Below are 24,540 nucleotides of genomic sequence, written 5' to 3'. Positions count from 1 at the left end.
GCTATTGCTAGAAGTAGCTAAATGACGTCATCGCCTAATTTGCGTTGTTGGAGAGAGAAATAACATCGTAGAAGAGACATAAAGTGAGTAAAAAACGTCCTAAATGCATTTCGTTTATTTAGAACAACAAATTAAATTTCTTTTAGCATTTTTTTTTAACTTCTCAAGTACAGCCCTGCTCCTTTATCCGGGCTGACCCAAAATAGGCACTCTGGTGGAATTACTTTGTGTGTGTGTGTGTGTGTGATTAAAAGTAGTTTTAAACCTTGTGATCCACAAAACAGCATAAGAGTAAAAGAAGAACTGACTGCGTTACAGTCAGTGCGGGAGCAGCGGCTTCGCTCATGCGCGATTCATTTGCAATTTGGACACATACAGTGGGGCAAAAAAGTATTTAGTCAGCCACCGATTGTGCAAGTTCCCCCACCTAAAATGATGACAGAGGTCAGTAATTTGCACCAGAGGTACACTTCAACTGTGAGAGACAGAATGTGAAAAAAAAAATCCATGAATTCACATGGTAGGATTTGTAAAGAATTTATTCGTAAATTAGGGTGGAAAATAAGTATTTGGTCACCTCAAACAAGGAAAATCTCTGGCTCTCACAGACCTGTAACGTCCTCTGTAAGAAGCTTTTCTGTCCCCCACTCGTTACCTGTATGAATGGCACCTGTTTGAACTCATCATCTGTATAAAAGACACCTGTCCACAGCCTCAAACAGTCAGACTCCAAACTCCGCCATGGCCAAGACCAAAGAGCTTTCGAAGGACACCAGGAAAAGTATTGTAGACCTGCACCAGACTGGGAAGAGTGAATCTACAATAGGCAAGCAGCTTGGTGTGAAAAAATCAACTGTGGGAGCAATCATCAGAAAATGGAAGACATACAATACCACTGATAATCTCCCACGATCTGGGGCTCCACGCAAGATCTTATCCCGTGGGGTCAAAATGATCATGAGAACGGTGAGCAAAGATCCCAGAACCACACGGGGGGACCTGGTGAATGACCTGCAGAGAGCTGGGACCAAAGTAACAAAGGTCACCATCAGTAACACACTACAACGGCAGGGAATCAAATCCCGCAGTGCCAGACGTGTTCCGCTGCTGAAGCCAGTGCATGTCCAGGCCCGTCTGAAGTTTGCCAGAGAGCACATGGATGATACAGCAGAGGATTGGGAGAATGTCATGTGGTCAGATGAAACCAAAGTAGAACTTTTTGGTATAAACTCAACTCGTCGTGTTTGGAGGAAGAAGAATACTGAGTTGCATCCCAAGAACACCATACCTACTGTGAAGCATGGGGGTGGAAACATCATGCTATGGGGCTGTTTTTCTGCCAAGGGGACAGGACGACTGATCCGTGTTAAGGACAGAATGAATGGGGCCATGTATCGTGAGATTTTGAGCCAAAACCTCCTTCCATCAGTGAGAACTTTGAAGATGAAACGAGGCTGGGTCTTCCAACATGACAATGATCCAAAACACACCGCCCGGGCAACAAAGGAGTGGCTCCGTAAGAAGCATTTGAAAGTCCTGGAGTAGCCTAGCCAGTCTCCAGACCTCAACCCCATAGAAAATCTGTGGCGGGAGTTGAAAGTCCGTGTTGCTCTGCGACAGCCCCAAAACATCACTGCTCTCGAGAAGATCTGCATGGAGGAATGGGCCAAAATACCAGCTACTGTGTGTGCAAACCTGGTAAAGACCTATAGTAAACGTTTGACCTCTGTTATTGCCAACAAAGGTTATGTTACAAAGTATTGAGTTGTATTTTTGTTATTGACCAAATACTTATTTTCCACCCTGATTTACGAATAAATTCTTTACAAATCCTACCATGTGAATTCATGGATTTTTTTTTCACATTCTGTCTCTCACAGTTGAAGTGTACCTCTGGTGCAAATTACTGACCTCTGTCATCATTTTAAGCGGGGGAACTTGCACAATCGGTGGCTGACTAAATACTTTTTTACCCCACTGTAGGTGTGAACATCTTCTGCCCTGATAGCAGCTGGGGGAGGACTATCCTCCGCCTGTGAGCGCTTTGGCACGGGCGAGGTGCCCATTCCAGCATCCGCTGCTTGATAAGAGTAGGAGCAATACGTGCTTTCACGTCAAAAAGTCGTCATAAATAAGGCTCCAATAACACCAGAAAAAGTCGCTAAGAGAGTCTGAAAACTTGCTAAATATAACGAAAAAGTCGCTAACTTGGCAACACAGCGACAACCACGATGGGCCGCTATGAATTCTGGGACACAGCTTCTTCTTCTTGGGGGTTTAACGGCAGCTGGCATCCTTGTACATGCAGTGCTGCCATCTTCTGTTTCAGTCAGTTATTACACTCTTAAATCCTACTACTTATTCCTGCGTGTTTTGGGATCTTACAAAGCTTCAAACGACGCGTCGACTATTGAATTAGCACCCACAGGCAGCTAATGGGTGCTAAGCTAAGCAGGCACACATCACATACTTACTTCGATCATTAACGCACACTTCTCAAGGAATGACCAACTCTCTGCAGGTAATCTGGAGCAGTAAAGCTCAAGTGCCGTGACCACGTTCCTCCCTCCCCATTGTCTCTGGCATACAAAGCGGTGGGGTGACCTCTACTTTCATTTATCTGTGTAGCCAATTTAATTAAAAACTTTTCCATAACATTTTGTTTCATAGTGTAATCTTCACATCCTTTACCTAAAGCAGACTCTCTGTTGATTCATCTGCTAATTATATTCACAGTATTCATTCACTGTCTTTAGGGATTAACTTGCTCAGGATAGCTCAACGCACTAATACAATGGCCTCTTCACCAGTCCCTCCTGTACTTTCTTGCTCAGTGTGTCAGATGTTTAGTTACTCCTCAAACCCTTTAGTGATAACTATACTTGTAATAAATGTTTAGAGTCTGGAGGCTAGGATCACTGAATTGGAGACCCAGCTCCGCTCCCTTGAAAAACCCATAGCTAGCCAGGCCTCTGTAGCTGATGCAGCCAGAGGCAGCTTTGTATTTTTATTTAGAATTTTTATTTATTACTTCTAGTCTGAACTAGTGTAACTTGTTATTGTCAAGATGTCCTCAGAACTCCCAGAACAACGTTCAGTTTATCCAAAATGCTGCAGTGAGAGTACCAACAGGGACTAGGAAAGAGAGAGCATATTTCACCTATATTGGCTTCCTTTCACTGGCTCCCTGTTAAATCCAGAATCAAATTTAAAATCCTTCTGCTCATGTACAAGGTCTTTAAAGTGTCAGTTGTGAAATAATGTTTCTGATCTCGTCTTCTGTAATAGTGTCTTGTTTTTGTTTCTCTGTCATATCACAACTTAGATTATTACACTTTTGAGCCTCTTATGTGTGTGACTCTTAGTTGGATAAGCATTTCAGAAAAGCCTGATGGCTCATCTGGGATTCTGCGAACAACAGTAACAGTCTGCTGGGCCGTTATTAAGTGCTGATCACATACAGTAATTGTATTACTCGGAAAAACATCCTGTGACTCCACGTCAACATCTTTATATTAACTTCAAAAAGTTTATATCTTGCACTAACACAGTTACACCACATGAGGGAGGCATCGTGCAAGTTTTCTAGTGGATCAGCTTATAAAAAAGTCTATGACTCTACTTGCATGTGAAACTGACACTGCACCTTGTTAATACTTAAGGGTTTAAAGGGTTAAGTAGAGTTTCATTTACCATATTGAGTCAGTAGGTTCGTGGTCAGTTTGATAGTTGAACATTCCTAGCTGCACTCTTCACAGATATTTAATTAATGGCTTTGTTACTACAGCTTCTTATTGTCTTAGTGGCATTTGCAGGTAAGTCTCAAAAATTATGATGTTCAGTAGAACTTATTGTCTCTTTACAAAAGGTTATATTTTCCTTTGGATGTTTGCCAAAGACTTAGAGCAGCAGCAATTCACTGAAAGCAACAGCTGGTTAACTGTTTTAATAACCACACGTTTACTGTGTGAGTTCCTGAAACTCGATCAGAAATATGTGCGGTATTATCTGGAAAAGCTCAACCTCTAATGAAAATAAGGTGAACTCCGCAGCTTTGCTGTATTTCATTGCATTTATTCCACAATTGTTTTATTTGTTTGACTGACATATGTTTTATGTATTTTTCTATTTGTCTCCTGCAGTTTTCACTGAAGGAGCTGGTGTGTTGCCTGATGGTCCACTGAATGCAGCTGTAGGAGAAAAGGTGATGTTCACTACAACACTGACTCCAACAGAAACACAGTTTCTAGTTGTGGACTGGAAGTTAAATCTCTCTAAGCTTATAATCATCTCAACTAACTTAGCAAACAATACTGGACCAGAGTATGAAGGTAGGATCACCCTCTTCCCATCTACTGGGTCTCTGGAGCTCAGGAGTCTCACTCTGAATGACATTGGAGAATACAGTGTTAGCATTACACAAGCTAATGGCACAAACCATGTTGGACATACAACTTTGGAGATACACGGTGAGCAGATATTGAAATCCAACAGTGTAATTTTTTTCTGCAATATTTAAACAAGTTTACATTATATTAAACGTGCAAAAATACCTGGAATTATTAGTACATTTTTGTTATGTGTTGTTCTGCTTTCTTGCAATAATTTGTGATATTATTCAGATTGTGATATTACAAACTTTACAAAGTGGCTGTAAGAAACTGAATGGCTTATTTAAATGTAGTATTGACCAGCATATTGTAAAGATTAGTCTGAGGACTCCATTTGTCTAATTTACTCTGTGCAGAATAGTCACTTAAAGGCAGCAGATATTTAAATTATGAGAATGAAAGTATTTTAAGGTTTTGACAGTACTTCTTTAAATGTTTTAATGATAATTTTATTATTGCTATTCTGTCTTTTTCGGTTGGTTTTTATAGTATATACTCCTTGTCTTGACATGGTTTAGCTGGAGTCAGATTTTAATCACTTTAATGCTTATTTTCTATTGTTGATCCCAACAATGAAACTATTTTATTTTCTTTCACAGAGAAAGTCTCCAATGTGTTGGTAACTTCCAGCAGCACAGACTTGGTTGAGTTCAGTGCTTCTGTCTCTCTGTCCTGCTCTGCCTCTGGATCCTCTCTCTCTTTCCTCTGGTTGAACGGCAGCTCTGAGGTTACAGCAAGTGACAGAGTTCAGCTCACTGATGGAGACTCTAATCTGACTATAATCAATGTGACCCGCTTTGACCAGGGACCATTCAGGTGTAATGTGTCCAATCCTGTCAGTTTTGGTACCAGTGATCCAGTAAACCTCTCCATCAGCTGTGAGTTACTAAAGAAAATGCTCAGTCTGAAAACGTCTGCATCAGAGTTTTTTTCTGGTGACATGATGTGGAGTAATGTAGCTGTGTTAAATAATTTTACAAGTACACAAGAAAAACTGAATGTAATATACTTATACATTTTTTATACAATAAAAATTTTCTCTGTTCCTTCTATATTTAGATGGTCCAGAAAATATAAATTTGATATTATTTCCATCACAAGAATACTTTGCTGTGGGGTCAGACATCAGCCTCACCTGCTCAGTTGGATCCAGACCTCCTGCCCAGTTCAAGTGGTTTCTGAATGGAGATCAGCTGCCTGATATTGGATCAGATCTCAGACTGATGAACATTCAGATGAACCAGAGTGGAAACTACAGCTGCCAGGCCTTTAACAGCAAAACTCTGAGATATCAAGCATCTCAGCCTTCAGCCATCACTGTACTGGGTAAGTCTGTTTTTAAATAATTTATTATTTAAAATTTTATGATTCAAATTCATATTTCTCAAATTTTCTATACTCAGATAATACTTTCATATATATATATATATATATATATATATATATATATATATATATATATATATATATATATATATATATATACATACATACATACATACATACATACATTTGTGGAGAAAATAAAATACAAAAATCCAGTTTTTAAACACGAATGGTCTCTCAGATACTTTTGACTTTGGACATTTTTCCTTACGCAGAAGAGAAATGAAGCTGATAGAGAAAGCTTAAACAGAATGAAGATTTTAAAATACAGGCAAAGAAGTACCCTTTAAAAGAAAGAGTAATGCTTGTTGTTTGTTGACCATGTGGCTGTTATGATAACAAGGTTGGTTAGAATCTTATATTGTGAACTATAATGAGAAGCCTAACATCACTGGATGTTTTCATAGATTCTCTTTGTTTGAGTTTGTAAAGTATGAAAGTCTCCTTTCAAGATGGAAGGAAGGGATTTTATTTAGGCTATTTTGTAGAAACGATAAAGTGATGCACAAATAAACTATTAAGCACTTCACCGTAAAACAAATTTGAACACATTTTCACTGTAGGACAAGTCCACATTAACTGTGATGATTTTACTATTTCATGTAAAGGTGGACGTTTGCCTATCAATTAACAAGTCAAGTAAGCTACTGACTTAAGAATTGGGGAAAGTGGCATTTTGTTGAGTTAACTTTGTGATTCAGGATTTTACAATTGTTGCTAAAACAGCAAAGCTAAAGTATCAACATGTTTATCGTAAATAATGACAGTTTGTTTGTTGTTTGAGTTGCCCTTCATAGCTCCCTGCTCATAATATGTTGACAGTTTGGGAATCATAAGTTGACCATATGGTGGCTAGTGGTCTTCAGTTTGAATAAATATTACCATAAAATGTAATAGAACCCTGTAACTGACTAGCGACCTGACCAGGGTTTACCCCCTTTAACCCTATGACAGCTAATATAGGCTACAGTCCCCCCTGTAACGCTGAACCAGATACCGTATTTTTCGGATTATAAGGCACACTTAAAATCCTTTAATTTTCTCAAAAATCGACAGTGCGCCTTGGGTATGAATTCTGGTTGTGCTGACTGACTTCGAACCGATTTTATGTGGTACATGGCTCTTAAAAATCTGTCAAAAAATGTTTTACTACAACTTTGGTAAGCTATGAAGCCGCACTGCTTGATAGATTGTCGGAGTTTTACAGCTACCATAGTCAGGAGCCTCCCCGAGAAATCTGGGTCCAAAACTCCATCCACTTCAGGTCCCAAAGTCAAACGAACACTGTGGCATCACTGAGAGTTTAAAACTGTCTAAATTCTTTCATCTTTAATAAAATGATCAGCGTTGCTGCTTTACCCGGTGTAACAATTAAGTTTAACATCCAGGCATCTATGAAAACAGAATTTATGAAATTTATGAGTTACAAGTTAGCAGGAAGTTAGCTCGCTAGTTTTCACCTAATCATGATGTACCATGTTCTGACTCAGGGATTTCTGAAAAATTAAAACGTACAGCTCTGCCATCGCTTCCAACATAAATGAAGACAGAAAACTAAACAACAGTGACTTTTGTAGGGTTACTGAAGTTGGACTAGCTGGTATATAAAGATGTGCTACGTGATCGCTAGCGACACAGCTATGTTAGCATAATATAAACACAGTGACGTTGGAGGATGAACGCTAACTTTTTTCCACTCGATAAATGTTAACGTGAGGGTTTCCGATGGTTAGGGACAAATGCAATCGCATGGCAGGATGCTGTAAATGGACCAAACTCCAGTCAGGAGAACAACGGAGATAATCCAGCAACAATATGAGGTTAGTCATTAATATACTGCAACAACATGAAAATAGTGCAGCTGTGAGATAATTCAACATTAATGAATCAATGGTACGGAAGTGGAGGAAGCAAGAAGAATGAGTTGAGTAAAGTTTGACTTATCTGACTGTTTTGTTTTGCTTAGTGCACCTTATAGTCCGGTGCGCCTTATGCATGAAAACAGACCCGTTCATCGTCAGTGCGCTTTATAATCCAGTGCGCCTTGTGGTCTGAAAAATACGGTAAGTGAAAGAGAATGGATGGATTGATAATTTGTTTTTGGCTTGTATGTGAATTTGGTTTTTAATTGTGTGAACCATAGATTCCATGGAATCTGATCTTTTCACAGGTCCCAAAGTAAATCAAAGATTTGATTTACTTTCATGGTATTACTGCTAGTCCTCTTCGTCCCATATGAGACATAGGGATGTCCATGGTCTGTCATCTTGCTATGCTGCACTGCGTGGAGGGCCATGGGTACCAAAATGAATTAAATAAGTACACAATTAAATAATTAATTAAATTATTTATTAATTATTTAAAATCTGAGTTATTTAATTAATTAAATATATACATGATTAGTTAAACTTCCATTCATTTCATTTATAACATTTAATAAATTATTTATTTATGTATTTCGTATTTTAATTTAGTTTAGTTTATTTATTTATATAGCACTTTTAATTACAACAGTGGTGCTGACTAAAGTGCTGTGCAAACATACAAATTTTATAATAAAATAACACAATAAAATAACAATATCAATTAACATCAATGCCAAATAGCTAATAACAAATAAATAAGTAAATAACTCTCATGAAGTATTAAAAGACAGTGAGTAGTGTTTTAAGATAGGATTTAAAAAGATTGAGGGTAGGAGCCTGTCTGATTTGGAGAGGCAAATCATTCCATAATTTAGGCACCACGACCGCAAACGCATGATCACCTCTAAGAACCAGCGTCGATCTTGTGTGGCCAAGAGCAAAAGATCACCCGATTTAAGAGCTCTAGGGGGCATATAAGGCTGCAGTAGGTCTGACACATACCCTGGGGCCTGTCCATTCCGCACTTTATAAGTCACCAATAAGATTTTATAGTTGATTCTAAAACGTACAGGGAGCCACTGAAGCGAGGCAAGCACCGGGAAGATGTGTTCATTTCTCTTCATTCATGTCAAAAGACGAGCAGCAGCATTCTGGACCAGCTGGAGCCTTGCAAGAAAAAGTCTGACTTATGCCTACATATAAAGAAATACAGTAGTCCAGTTGGGATAGAATGAAAGCATGAATTGCCCGTTCTAGTTTTTTAAAAGACAAAAAAAATCTCACCTTGGATAAAAGCCTCGGTTTAAAGAAAGACTGCTGTACAAATAAACTAATCTGTTTCTAAAAGGTGAACTTATTGTCAAATATAACCCCCAAATGTTTAGCATGCAATTTGATAAAAGGTTTTAAACTGCGCAAATTAAAATGGTTCTGGAGGTTCTGGAATTGCAATTTGGTCCAAAAACAATCACCTCGGTTTTATTTTCATTGAAATTAAGGAAACTAGCAGCCATCCAGGCCTTAACTTCGCAGAGAAACTGAAATAAAGGTTCCAGCGAGGCAGAACTATTTCAGTGGCTAGTAAAAGACCGTTAAGAACTTTTAAAAGTGCAGTTTCGGTGTTATGAAAAGCTTTAAAACCAGACTGAAACCTCTCAAGAACATTGCGACCATATACAGGGAGTGCAGAATTATTAGGCAAATGAGTATTTTGTCCACATCATGCTCTTCATGCATGTTGTCTTACTCCAAGCTGTATAGGCTTGAAAGCCTACTACCAATTAAGCATATTAGGTGATGTGCATCTCTGTAATGAGAAGGGGTGTGGTCTAATGACATCAACACCCTATATCAGGTGTGCATAATTATTAGGCAACTTCCTTTCCTTTGGCAAAATGGGTCAAAAGAAGGACTTGACAGGCTCAGAAAAGTCAAAAATAGTGAGATATCTTGCAGAGGGATGCAGCAGTCTCAAAATTGCAAAGCTTCTGAAGCGTGATCATCGAACAATCAAGCGTTTCATTCAAAATAGTCAACAGGGTCGCAAGAAGTGTGTGGAAAAACCAAGGTGCAAAATAACTGCCCATGAACTGAGAAAAGTCAAGCGTGCAGCTGCCAAGATGCCACTTGCCACCAGTTTGGCCATATTTCAGAGCTGCAACATCACTGGAGTGCCCAAAAGCACAAGGTGTGCAATACTCAGAGACATGGCCAAGGTAAGAAAGGCTGAAAGACGACCACCACTGAACAAGACACACAAGCTGAAGCGTCAAGACTGGGCCAAGAAATATCTCAAGACTGATTTTTCTAAGGTTTTATGGACTGATGTAATGAGAGTGAGTCTTGATGGGCCAGATGGATGGGCCCGTGGCTGGATTGGTAAAGGGCAGAGAGCTCCAGTCCGACTCAGACGCCAGCAAGGTGGAGGTGGAGTACTGGTTTGGGCTGGTATCATCAAAGATGAGCTTGTGGGGCCTTTTCGGGTTGAGGATGGAGTCAAGCTCAACTCCCAGTCCTACTGCCAGTTTCTGGAAGACACCTTCTTCAAGCAGTGGTACAGGAAGAAGTCTGCATCCTTCAAGAAAAACAGGATTTTCATGCAGGACAATGCTCCATCACACGCGTCCAAGTACTCCACAACGTGGCTGGCAAGAAAGGGTATAAAAGAAGAAGAACTAATGACATGGCCTCCTTGTTCACCTGATCTGAACCCCATTGAGAACCTGTGGTCCATCATCAAATGTGAGATTTACAAGGAGGGAAAACAGTACACCTCTCTGAACAGTGTCTGGGAGGCTGTGGTTGCTGCTGCATGCAATGTTGATGGTGAACAGATCAAAACACTGACAGAATCCATGGATGGCAGGCTTTTGAGTGTCCTTGCAAAGAAAGGTGGCTATATTGGTCGCTGATTTGTTTTTGTTTTGTTTTTGAATGTCAGAAATGTATATTTGTGAATGTGGAGATGTTATATTGGTTTCACTGGTAAAAATAAATAATTGAAATGGGTATATATTTGTTTTTTGTTAAGTTGCCTAATAATTATGCACAGTAATAGTCACCTGCACACACAGATATCCCCCTAAAATAGCTAAAACTAAAAACAAACTAAAAACTACTTCCAAAAACATTCAGCTTTGATATTAATGAGTTTTTTGGGTTCATTGAGAACATGGTTGTTGTTCAATAATAAAATTATTCCTCAAAAATACAACTTGCCTAATAATTCTGCACCCCCTGTAGAAAAGATTGCAGCTGAACAAATACAATCTTTTCTAAAATTTTTGACAGAAAGGGAAGCTTTGAGATATGTTGTGTTATTTTTGTGCCACTATTCTGAGTGCACGTAAAAAAATTTTTAGCGCACATAAAAAAAACCAAACAACTGCATTTTGAGGAGAATTTTATTTTGAGCGAAGAAAAGCTAAATTGAAGTGAACAAAATTCATTGCTGCATGCAAAAAATGTATTTTAGTGTTTCCTATTATCCATATACATACACAATAGCAGCCCCTGTCGCTGAGTTGTTGCATTTGCGTTTGCTCGCAATGTGTTGCTTGCGCTCTCAACATTTCTGTCTGTGTGCGTTCAACTCTTTCTGTACACCGTTATATTTGCTCCACAAAACCAACCAATCAAACTTGGATGCAAAAAAATCTGATTGGCTATTTTGGTTTCCAATCAGCTCGAAATTAAGAAATGTAATATCCCAGATTGCATTTCGTCCAAAACTCAAACGAGGCAGTAGCGGAGGAGCGCAGAGTGGCGGAGTTTGAAATATTACTCTTTCTGGATCACAAAATAGACTTTTAAGATATTTTCAGGCGAGAATGGGGCTGTGTAAACTTCAAATATCTGCTCGATTTATCAAGACATCACATGTTTGCAAAAGTGCTCTATCGTTTTCGGAGATGCCTGTTACCCACCAGCTGACCGCACAGCTGGACTGGCCATTGGGCATACCGGGCATTTACCCGGTGGGCCAATGGTGATTTTTCATTTTTATGTTTGTTTGTTTGTTTTTGTAACGGCATAAACAATGAAAGGTGGTGGATTAGCCAATTGGTCATGATCAACTTTGGGCTGGACCAATTACAATACATCTGTATTTAGGTGAAAAGGAACGCGATTTGTTTATCGCCCATTTTGCGGCAGAAAGAACATCAGCTGATACTAGAAAGTAATATTAAATAAATTCTAACAACAGCTTAGCAAGCTTAAACGTGCTGGTGTTGTTTAGCGCAACATCTGCGCTAAACAACAGTTCCATGATTGAAGTAGCAACAGGAGAGAGAGGGGGATAGAATGAGAGAAGAAAAGGCAGCTGAGCAACATAAAGACACAGAATAACTCCAGCTCCAGCCAAAGTAGGAGCCCCACCTATCCCCACAATCCTATCTTTTTCAAAATATTTATTCAACTGTATTCCAAACACCATTGTTATGGAAATTTAATCAGCAAATATACAGATACAGTGAGCAGTAGTTAACACCTTTAATCCCGGGAGAGAGATGTTCAGCAGGGCACTGACGGCCATCGCTAAAAAATGAACAGCACAGCCCTCTTCTTTAACTACAGGGCCCCAAAGGGAGAGAGAGTTTAACAACCCTTATCTCCTCTTGCAGTGTTACAGTGGGGTAAAAAAGTATTTAGTCAGCCACCGATTGTGCAAGTTCCCCCACCTAAAATGATGACAGAGGTCAGTAATTTGCACCAGAGGTACACTTCAACTGTGAGAGACAGAATGTGAAAAAAAAATCCATGAATCCACATGGTAGGATTTGTAAAGAATTTATTTGTAAATCAGGGTGGAAAATAAGTATTTGGTCAATAACAAAAATACAACTCAATACTTTGTAACATAACCTTTGTTGGCAATAACAGAGGTCAAACGTTTACTATAGGTCTTTACCAGGTTTGCACACACAGTAGCTGGTATTTTGGCCCATTCCTCCATGCAGATCTTCTCGAGAGCAGTGATGTTTTGGGGCTGTCGCAGAGCAACACGGACTTTCAACTCCCGCCACAGATTTTCTATGGGGTTGAGGTCTGGAGACTGGCTAGGCTACTCCAGGACTTTCAAATGCTTCTTACGGAGCCACTCCTTTGTTGCCCGGGCGGTGTGTTTTGGATCATTGTCATGTTGGAAGACCCAGCCTCGTTTCATCTTCAAAGTTCTCACTGATGGAAGGAGGTTTTGGCTCAAAATCTCACGATACATGGCCCCATTCATTCTGTCCTTAACACGGATCAGTCGTCCTGTCCCCTTGGCAGAAAAACAGCCCCATAGCATGATGTTTCCACCCCCATGCTTCACAGTAGGTATGGTGTTCTTGGGATGCAACTCAGTATTCTTCTTCCTCCAAACACGACGAGTTGAGTTTATACCAAAACGTTCTACTTTGGTTTCATCTGACCACATGACATTCTCCCAATCCTCTGCTGTATCATCCATGTGCTCTCTGGCAAACTTCAGACGGGCCTGGACATGCACTGGCTTCAGCAGCGGAACACGTCTGGCACTGCGGGATTTGATTCCCTGCCGTTGTAGTGTGTTACTGATGGTGACCTTTGTTACTTTGGTCCCGGCTCTCTGCAGGTCATTCACCAGGTCCCCCGTGTGGTTCTGGGATCTTTGCTCACCGTTCTCATGATCATTTTGACCCCACGGGATGAGATCTTGCGTGGAGCCCCAGATCGAGGGAGATTATCAGTGGTCTTGTATGTCTTCCATTTTCTGATGATTGCTCCCACAGTTGATTTTTTCACACCAAGCTGCTTGCCTATTGTAGATTCACTCTTCCCAGTCTGGTGCAGGTCTACAATACTTTTCCTGGTGTCCTTCGAAAGCTCTTTGGTCTTGGCCATGGCGGCGTTTGGAGTCTGACTGTTTGAGGCTGTGGACAGGTGTCTTTTATACAGATGATGAGTTCAAACAGGTGCCATTCATACAGGTAACGAGTGGGGGACAGAAAAGCTTCTTACAGGAGACGTTACAGGTCTGTGAGAGCCAGAGATTTTCCTTGTTTGAGGTGACCAAATACTTATTTTCCACCCTGATTTACGAATAAATTCTTTACAAATGCTACCATGTGGATTCATGGATTTTTTTTTTCACATTCTGTCTCTCACAGTTGAAGTGTACCTCTGGTGCAAATTACTGACCTCTGTCATCATTTTAGGTGGGGGAACTTGCACAATCGGTGGCTGACTAAATACTTTTTTGCCCCACTGTAAGTAAAGAGTTCTCCCCTCTCTGAGAGATGTAAGAACTGGGTGTCTCTGCCCAACTGTGTGTGTGCAATGAAGTTGAAACTTTTGTGTCACTATTACCGTATTTTTTGGAGCATAAGGCGCACTAAGCGAAACAAAACAGTCAGGTCAAATTTTACTCAACTCATTCTTCTTGCTTCCTCCACTTCTGTACCATTGATTCATTAATGTTGAATTCTCTCGTAGCTGCTCTATTTCCATGTTGTTGCAGTATATTAATGACTGACCTCGTATTGTTAATTGGTTCTTCTCAGTTGTTCTCCTGACTGAAGTTTAATCCTCACGTTAACTTTTATTGAGAGGGAAAAAAGTTAGCATTCATTCTCCTGCTTCACTGTGTTTATGTTATGCTAACATAGCCACAAGGCCCACCACACTACCTGCCGGTGGCTGATGCCCTCAGCAGTTGACAAATAGGCTGTATTTTAACAAACTGACCAGATATGTGAATATTCTAGAACAACATTAAAAGTGTAGCTGGTGATAGACAAACAGGGTATTTTAAAACTTTACTTAGTTTAGAGCACCGCCACCATTGCCACGTGTGATTTGAAATGCATTCTTGGATATCTTGGCTGCCCCAGGTCCACACTACCACCAGTTCATAGAAATCAATTATCTGGGATTGACCTGTCTTGACTTACTGTGCATCGATACTGAATTTGATGGGTAATGAATTTGATGTAAGAAGGTAGACCATGCTCACCCCAACTAAGGAGTCGGCAACGAGTTAACCCCTTCCCGTAAAACAACACTGTGTTACAGAAATTGTTCTGTTTTCATATGTTGTCCTAAATAACATACTCTCTTATTTATTTCATATTTTGTAATGTGACCTCAGACTAAACTCTCAAATTAAAAATCATACAAACTTTATGTCACTTAAACACCTGTACATAGTTAAAACTTGCCATTCAGATCCCGATACTTTAGATGGGATCTTTTTCTCTAAAATCATTTATGTCATAATACCATAACACATGGGTAGGGATGGGTATCGAAAACCGGTTCTTGTTGAGAACCGGTTCCCACTGTTTCAATTCCTTGGAATCGTTTGCCACTTTTAAAAACGATTCCCTTATCGATTCCAGTCGCCCCGAATGACGTCATCACGTTGAGTGACGTCTTTTACCCAGTAGGAAACACGGCGCCTGAGCGGCACAAACGCTCAAAAGTTTGGTTACACTTTATGAGAAAGGATGACAACAGGGCAACGTGCAATACTTGCAAAGTAGAGATTTCATCAAAGGGAGGAAACACTACGAACATGCAAAAGCATTTGCTCAAATAACACGCGATTGCTTTCAACGAATGTCGTGTTTTTGATCCGCTCCGGACTAGCGAAGCTCAACCCAGCAGCAGCGGTAGCGTTTCCACGTCCTCTCCCGTTAATACTGCAGGTAACTAATCAATTAGCATTGCATATTATGTTAGCGCGATCTGCCTTATTACAAAACCTGCTATTACTGTGCGTTGCATTTAGATAACCATGATGAGAGAGACAGAGTCTGGCTGGCTCAGATGCTGGCAGTTCTCGCTGCAGTCTACCGGTAGCGTCTCCTTTCAGGCCAGGATAGACAAATGTCACCGAGCAGTGTCTAAGTTTGTGGTCAAAGGCTTGCACCCATTTGCCACAGCAGATGCCCCCGATTTCACTTTGGTAAGTGAATGTGTTTAATTGTAGGCAGGGACATTACTGGATATTCTTGTGTAATTGCTACAGAATAATTTATGTTAAACTTTGTTATTGCTACAGGAGAATATTTATTTTATTATTTTACATATACATTTTTTTTCCTGGGGACCCTGTGACACCCCATTGAAGAGCCGTAGGCTGGATCTCTTAAGATCTCACTGTTGGGTTTGTAAGGCCATGTTACTCCTAAATTTCTATCTTGTTCAAAGAGAAGATATAAAACACAGTTCTAAGCTAATCGACCTTAGTGTTCTCCTTTTAAAAAAAAAAGAATCGATAAGAGAATCGATAAGGAATCGAATCGTTAAACAGAATCGAAAATGGAATCGGAATCGTTAAAATCTTATCAATACCCATCCCTACACATGGGTCCAAATTTGCATTTGCATTAACCTCCACATAGAAGTAGCACCACAAAAAGTTGTAAATAAACAAAAGTCAAAAATGAAAATCATCTTCTTGGAAATTTTTAGGTTATTGCTTGTATTCAAAAAATGTAGAAACGAAAAAATCAATTCAGCTTAAGTGTCTGCGTTATACTTGAGTCTTGAACTGGTAAACTGTTTCCACAAATTAATATCAGACACCTTTAAATATCATATCTTGACCTTAAAAGTCAATTGTGTGAAAATGTCATATATGTATATGCCTTACATTACTTTTAGTGTTGGCCATTAATCCTTTTGTTAGTCCAGAGAGAATTAACCCACATGTGAAGAGTTGAATTCAACTCTTAGGTTTTATTTGGTGTTTTTAATCTCATTATCTGCTGCGCAGATAGCTGCCCCTCCCTGAGCCTGGTTCTGCCGGAGGTTTCTTCCTGTTAAAAGGGAGTTTTTCCTTCCCACTGTCGCCAAAGTGCTTGCTCATATGATTGTTGGGTTTTTCTCTGGATGTACTGTACAATATAAAGCGCCTTGAGGCGACTTTTGTTGTGATTTGGTGCTATATAAATAAAATTGAATTGAATTATTTTATTTTTTTCAGCACTTTTTTTTAATCTCACCATCACTAAACTTAGTTTATGATTTTGGCCCTTAGTCACTTGTATATTTTTGTTTATATAAATATTATTTTTTCTTTTCAATCATTTATCTTTTGGCAAACAGAGAAAATATCAGACCCTTCTGTCAAACCATCACCAAACCTGCCAGTCGAGGGGATCTCTGTCAGCTTAACCTGTGAAGCTATTGGCTCAGCCTTTACAAGGAACTGGATGAAGAATAACTCTGAACTGACCCCGACTGACAACATGATCCTTTCTGACAATAACAGAGTGTTGACCTTTAACTCTGTGAATAGGAAAGACAATGGAGAATATTTTTGTAATATCAGCAACCCTGTCAACAGTGAAGGAGCTAAATACATCATGATTGTTAATTGTAAGTAATATGCTGTTCAGGCATACAGTTACAAAATATTGAAGAACAAATGACAGTACTGATATGTTTTCTTAGAAGCCATTTAATACCCATTTGATATTTTTATCATTTACTTTACAAATACCTGTTTTTCAGATGGACCAGAAAAAGTTCAGCTCAAAGGTCCAAATGAGATAAATTTCAAAAGCACCTTAAAACTGACCTGTTCTGCTGAATCCACACCATCTGCCAGATTTAGCTGGTTGCGTAATGGTGTAGAAATCCTCAGTAATTCTGCTGAGTACGTTAGAGAAGAGGTTGAACTTTCTGATAGTGGCAACTACACCTGTCAAGCATGGAATAATATAACTGAAAGAAACTCATCATCAGTGGTGCATGAATTGACTGTAACAGGTACCTGCATGTGTTGATTCTCTTGGATTTTGTAGTCAGCTGATAGACTTCTGGAGGTTTTTCCTTAAAGATCTTTTATACTTATAAATTGAAGATTAATTTCAAGCTCATGAGACAATTGTGTTTTAAATACAGGACTCCATTTAAAGATAGAAAGATGTTTGCCAAAGCCACATGGTGCCTTGATAGTTTTGCCATAACATTTAAACATTACAAAATATTCTCCATTCAATGATTTCTGCACCTCTTCTGTGTAATAAATTGTCCAATAAATTGACACTGAAACCTGTCCAATGACAAATCAAGCAAAGGAGGACGTTTTTACATGACTATGAGATGATGGAGAAAATCTATTCAAAACAATTGATATGGAAATATTTTTTCGTATTTATACAGTCCCAGAACCATCATCAGGATTATCTGCTGGTGCCATCGCTGGAATAGTAATCGCATGTTTTGTCCTCGTGGCTGCAGCTGCTGGTGGTGGATACTTCTTTTATAAGAAAAAGTATGTTGGATATTTTTCTCATTTGTGAATGTGTGCTATCTGTGTATTTCTAGCCATGACACTAGTGGTTATTTAACAAGTCTTTGTTGTTGTTTTCCAGGGGAACATTACCTTGTATTACGTTATTACATTATTGTTTTTATGTGGACATTAAATGCAAACTAATGACTCATTATCCCTCTCAACAGAGGACCTCTGAAGAAATCTACAAATAGAGACACTTCCACTACAACAGGTTTGTGTGTTTGTGTGTGTGAGTGCACATCTGCATGTTTATATTTACTCCCTAAATTCAATTACAAATCTTCTTTTTATTTTTTAAGGAGGCAATGCAGCTTCCTCGAGTCAGGTAAATTTTTTTAGTCCTTTGCAATGATCATAGATTCATAATCTTTGAGTTTTATACATGCAAGATACTTTTATAACTGTTGATATGTATTAGTGGCTACATGGTTTGTGAAAAGGACAGTTTGGGCTGATATACAGAGCCTTCCTCCCCCATCTTTCTATCTCAGCTAACACTTACTTACCATAGTGCTCAAATTCAGACTTTGAACCTTGTCAGACTCTAACTTAAATGTCATGTAATGGATTGATATCAGTAATGTTTTTTGATAATATTAACCAAAATACTGTATATGTTTAATAAATACATTTCATTTATTGTGATGTAACTGAATAAATGTTTGAACCTAAAGTATATAAAACAAAAAGATAAGATACCCTGTATTTCAGTTTTCTACTCTCTGTTTTTTCTGTAGGAATTAAACTATGCAGATGTCCGTTTTTCCCCAAAGAGAAATGACGAAAGAGTTCAGATGGGGTTACAGAATGAATCCTCAAATCATGCCCAGGTTCAGGCAAACAACAGGGCTCCTGCAGCATCCTCCCTCCCTACATATGACGCTCATGTGCACCGAGTGAGGAGGCCCGCCCCTCAGCCTGATCCTAATGCTTCAGAAACCTATGCTCAGGTTCGTGTACGCTGAGTGTACTGGATCTGATAGATTCATATCCAAGCAGGCCAGAAGCAGTCAAACGTGCATGTTGCTCTCACTCCATTTATTGCGGGCTAGCTTGGACTTGAACTCCTGAGTCAAAGCACTTTAAAAGTAGTCAATAATCAACCAGCTCTGAAATTTATTGCCATGGGAACAATGTTTCCTTATTACTTTGAGTAAACAGCATATCATAGCTTCCCGTCCTTATGTTCAGGATTTTCTTTGTACAGTGCAAAGTTTAGTTATCTGAGCAGTGATATTCTTTTTATTTGATTCAGATATTTATCTGTAACAGGTTTGTTGTAATATATTATCATGTGATTTCATACAAGATTCTTATATGTGGCTAAAAGTAGTAGTGAAGTAGTAGTTCCAGCAGCACTCCTGGATGCTACTTAATGATCAGTTTGACAATTCATTAATATGTCAATGTGTGTTACCTTAGTTAGACTTAAGATTACTTACATAGATTGAAATAAAATCCACTTTCTCATCCCTGCAAATGAAAGGTCAGGAGTGACAATAACCAAAAATATTTCTGTTTTAAAATAATTGAAAAAGAGTTTGAATGATTCCAGACTTTCAAACTTTTTCTGGTGCTATTGAGCAGGTTTAGGGAAACCATCCATTGCACACTAGACAACAGCCTGGATCACATTTCAGAATGCTACTACGTCTTTGTTTAGTTACTCTGATAAATAATAATAAGTGCTTCAACATACTTCCATATCATTTATTATAAATGTCATGACTTTGGTACAAAATATAGGCACATTTTAAACACAATATTATCTTTATCAGGGGACTGTAGATATTTTCCTGGCACAAGTGAACGTGTGTGATGAGTATAGTTATTGATATGTATAATAAGAATGAGCTACTTCATCATTTGAATTCCTTCAAAGTGCCTAGATGACTTGTATCATCTTCAAAATCGTTCCCATGTTTCTCTTGTATAAAAAACAATAACAGATATAATAGATAACTCTGCCTAAATGCACAAAAACAGACAATCAACATTAGCTGTAACACAACAAGATTTAAATACATCATCTCTTTGATAAAAAACAAACAAACAAACAGCTTATTATTCTACAGTGGTCTTCCAAAAAACAAACAAACAAAAAAAACCTGAATGAATAAATAAAATCTAGAAGCAGGTCATACAAACTGCAATGTATATCTCATATTATTTCTAATGGGTAGCCAGTCTGTTCTCGTGTAATTATTCTTGCACTATTTCCCACTTGAGTTAAAAGTGTTAAGTGCAAATAAAGTACAAAAATAAAAAAAACTGTACTGTAACTGTTTGGAAACATGCTTTCACTTGCTTTTTTTTGCTGCTTAGCTGGAGTTATTTTTATTTTTTTAATAGAGAAGAAATGTATTATCTTAAAAGCTGCATATTAAGAGGTTTGCTAAATTCTTAAAAAATGAAAATGTAATGTATAATGTGCTATGTGGGAATTGCAGGGATTTTTTTTCTGTTCCTTTTGTTCCTGTTTTCCATTCTTTTCTGTCCGTGTATTTCCATTTGTGTCTGAAGTGTTCCTGCCATTTAATTCTGAAAAACCCAGGAAGTAATTTTCTACACAAAATTGTCTACTAGTTGTTCCTCGCTAATTGCTTCCTCTGCCAATATATATATCTCAAAAGTGCAAACATAAACAGTGCTTAATGATACTATAGCGTGTAATGTGACAGTAAAGGCATTAGATGCAGTAGAATTGCACTGACACATTTTAAAGTGTCTTTTTAATAAAGCAGAATATCCCACTTGAGAGTAATATATGATTAGAGAGTTTTACTACAGATTTAAAGTTCTTTCCTGTTTTTTAATGTTGAATGAATTGAAAACAACAGTCAACAACTAGACTTCAGGTTTAGGAATTGTAAATGAAGTGACGAAATCATATAACAGAACATATTTTACTTTGTGCTGTGGCTGCTGTGGAAATATATAATAATTTTTTCCTAATAGTGTGTTTCATATACTAAACTGAGTCATTTGCAAGTAGGCACTGGATCCTAGCAGGTGTTGATAAGGATTTTGTTTGAAATCATGCAAGCAATAAACGTGTGACGGAGATGACATTTGTCCTTTTCTTTAGTTAACAAATAAGAGTAGTTTGCCTTAACTCTGGCCTTAAACTCATTCATTTTTTAACTCTGGACCAACAGAGTTTTTCACCTTTTCTATTCAATTCAGTTAAAATCAAATGTATTAATTCTGACTGTATGTGCAATCTGTCATTGTTGGTCCTCTGTGTGAAATAATAACTTAAGTTTAGAGGACATGAAATCATGAGAGAAGACCCCCCTCCTATCTTGAGTGTTTGTCTAGTGGTTAACTGAGTTAGCCCTCCCCCCATTAGTTACCCATTACTGAAGATCAAGCTACATTTGCATTTTCCCTGTAAGTGTTTTACATCCATTGAAAGCTTATGTCTTGCCCCATGCTGAAATTAAAGTGTAATAAATGTGTGACCAGTTTGCACCTGTTCACTAAGCAGTGCAATGATGATAGCTGCAGGTTATTTTTTTATGTATCTGTAATAATATATTTGCTTCTTCAACTGAATAAAATACTTTTTCAATTACTGAAGTTTACAGAGCATGTTCTGCTTTAGTGACCCTTTTGCTTCTTTCTTAAAATTCATGCATAAGTCACATGTGTCTCTTTGTTTGTTTTTGTTTTTCCAGAGATGAAATGACACAGTAGTTGTGGATATCTGTTGTTTAAAATTTCACAAGAAAGGAACTGTAACTGAAAAAATAAAGAAGTTCAGAACAGGAACATAAATATCTTCTTGTTCGCAAGACCCAAAGAGGGCTGCAAATGAAGAGCCAAGTTAAAAGCGTGACTATACTGTTTCTCTGATGTTTGTGTACTTAGTTAAAAGTTATAAAACAAAAGACAGAGAATATATTAGAAGTGTAACTGAAGGAGGAAGTAGTTGTAGCCTAATTATACAAAATTACAGTTCCAGGAATGACACTTTGTTTTTCCTGCAGCAATAAATTCAAAGGTCATTCTGTGTAAAATACGTTGCCTTGCCAACTAATGTCATTACAGCAATAAAATCAAATAACAGTGCAGTAAAAGTACCTGTTAATGAACACATGATGTTGGTTACATATTACACATGTACACATGTGTTTTTACTTAAATTTGAAAGTTGAATTATACCACAAACTGACAGATTACTGAGTATTTCATGGTTAGCCCTTTGTGTTTTCTGAAAAGTGCTACCTATTTGAACACATATGATATTTAACAACTTATCTTAGTGTCTGACAGCTGGGAAAACTTCTCTACTAGCAACAGAGAACTTTTACTTTTAATTAGATGAGTTTCCTAGTTTGTAGTTTATTTTTTTTGTAATTAGACTTAAAATTTAAAGTCATGGAGGGAAATGATACCTCACACATACGGACACACACAGTGAGGTTCAGAGAAGAAAAAATTGAGCAAGATTTGCAAAAAGAGGATATACAATGTGGAGTTGCTTCATTAACGTATCATCACCAGTGTCGGGCTTACTGATAACTCTTTATAGCCAGAAATTCAGGTCATTTTCTGGTCATACATTTTATGAAGACCTTATTTAGAACTAGAGGGAACCAAAAGTAATAAAAGACTCATGTGAGACAGTGCCATCTGGTGTTTTGAGGAATGTGAATAGCAATTGTGCGCTTTTTGCTGGTTCATACTATCCTTTTAATAATATTGGCAAATCCATACATTCATAGAACAACAATGAGCACAGCATCATCTCAAAACTAACTGTAACTAACTCAATGAAATATGCACATTTGCTCTATCTCATCATCAAGGACATTAGGTAGAAAAATAAAAACATTTGGGAAATGTGGGTGTGACTGTAATGTGCACTGTGTTAAAAACTTTATATGAGAACATTAATAACTGATAAACACATTAATGTGCTGCTATCATTGTGGAAATATTTAACACATTCAGCTCATATTAAACAAATAAATAATAAATAAACATTAATAACAAATAAGCTGACAGGAGGATTAAAATGCAACATAAATAATAATGCTGCACGCAAGAAGACGGAATGCGCTGTAAATTTTATCTGTTAATTAATAACCCGGCCAAAAGAAAGAATATAGATACTTCCCTGTTTCTATTAATTATTTAAAAACCACAGGTATTTATTTACTTATTTTTCCTGCAATTTTATACTTCATATATTTTTGCACGATCAAGTAAAGTAACAAGTTTGTGGACAGTTAAAAATCATATTAGACGTAATGGTTTAGTTTTACAATTTAAGTCAAATCAGTGTCATTAGGTGCTGATAGTGTCTCAGTAGAGCCAAAATGGTAAGGCTATAATAAAACAAGCTTTAACAAAATAGCCTGTTGTTTTCATTTTGTATGTTAAATGAACTTCTCAGTTTATATCACAGAGGTTACAGTATCAGAATCCAAGTCAGGACCCCTCAAACCCTCCCAAGAGGAGGACATTCAGTGCTGCATTTGTGGTGGCCATTGTGCTCAACTTAACTTTGTCTAAGTAAATTAGCTTATATGCCACAAACGTTTGTTTAACTAAATATGGTTTCTACTGTAAATAATTTACTAACAGGAACAAGAACTGAAGGAGCCAATGAGCATGGACAATCCAGCAGCAGCACATGAGGAAGTATCAGTGGAATATGGAAGGTAACATTAACTGAATGACTTTGGCCACAAACTTTTGACCAATTTAATAATGAGTGAATGTGTTTTGTCAGTGAAGTCTTCTGGTGCTTCCTCCACATGAGGTGAAAATAAACAGAGTGAGTGATAATGGTACAGATGAACACTGTGCTCATGTCTCTTGTTTTTCCTACAGACGCTTTATAACACAGAGAACCGTGGCAACAAGTGTCGCTTTTGCTGTGGCTGCTGCACCCCTGTATCTGCAGAATTTGCTGCAAATTCTGAGGCTTCCTCCTCCAACAACCAATAAATATTAACTTGTTAAGCTTTTTCTTATTATCAACATACTGTATTTATGGAACAAAGTCTAAGACCGTATATCTGGATCTGGTGACAAATTCATGGTACTGCTTAGCATTGCAATGTTATAATAAGTAGTGATAATATTGAAGGAACAGAGGATACTCTGTTTATTTAAAAATAAATACTTGTGGATTCTAAAGTTTAAAACTTTATTTCTTTGCCTGCATCGATGTTGTTGTCATTTCAATTCAGTTTTATTTATAGCTCACCAATACACAATAACAGCTGCCTCGAGGCACTTTATATTGTAAGGTAAAGATCCTATAACAATACATAGATAACCTCCAGAATCACACGACTCCTTTGAGTAAGCACTTGGTGACAGTGGGAATCAAAAACTCCAGCAGAACCAGCCTCAAGACCACTACTATGTCATAGTAAGACATATTAGTGGTGGACAAGCCGAGGAAGACGGCCATACTGATATATGTAGCGATACCGAATGACGATCATAACATCAGGAAGAAGGAAGACGAAAAGCTGGAGAAGTACCAAGGGCTCAATGAAGAGCTTAAAAAGATGTGGAGGGTGAAGGTAACAGAGTGGTAATCAGAGCACTGGGTGCAGTTACCCCCAAATTAGGCGAGTGGCCCCAGCAGATCCCAGGA

At 38.1% G+C, this 24,540-nt stretch overlaps 1 protein-coding gene across 1 annotated transcript; it reads left to right on the top strand.

Annotated features, from left to right (window-relative positions):
- Positions 1–3,769: 3,769 nt before the first annotated feature.
- LOC146622821 (cell adhesion molecule CEACAM1-like) lies at positions 3,770–23,886 on the top strand. Its single transcript, XM_085364913.1, has 12 exons — positions 3,770–3,815; positions 4,143–4,469; positions 4,991–5,269; positions 5,451–5,717; positions 16,721–16,993; positions 17,129–17,386; positions 17,789–17,894; positions 18,083–18,129; positions 18,218–18,243; positions 18,656–18,868; positions 23,514–23,590; positions 23,763–23,886. The coding sequence occupies exons 1-12, from the start codon at positions 3,770–3,772 to the stop codon at positions 23,884–23,886; spliced, it is 2,043 nt and encodes a 680-aa protein (XP_085221039.1).
- Positions 23,887–24,540: the final 654 nt, after the last annotated feature.

This window comes from Diplotaxodon limnothrissa, linkage group LG11 (assembly GCF_057381915.1).
Source record: "Diplotaxodon limnothrissa isolate DT_005_m linkage group LG11, D_limnothrissa_male_GT1.1, whole genome shotgun sequence".
Classification (NCBI taxonomy): Eukaryota; Metazoa; Chordata; class Actinopteri; order Cichliformes; family Cichlidae; genus Diplotaxodon; species Diplotaxodon limnothrissa.
This window is presented reverse-complemented; position numbering and strand designations above follow the sequence as displayed.

Bases quoted from the DNA above. Each gene is read 5' to 3' on its own strand.
- LOC146622821 (XM_085364913.1), top strand. From the start codon at position 3,770: ATGGCTTTGTTACTACAGCTTCTTATTGTCTTAGTGGCATTTGCAG. The intron at 17,895-18,082 runs GTATGTTGGATA...CCCTCTCAACAG, and splicing joins TACTTCTTTTATAAGAAAAA to AGGACCTCTGAAGAAATCTA. The intron at 18,869-23,513 runs GTTCGTGTACGC...ATTTACTAACAG, and splicing joins CTTCAGAAACCTATGCTCAG to GAACAAGAACTGAAGGAGCC.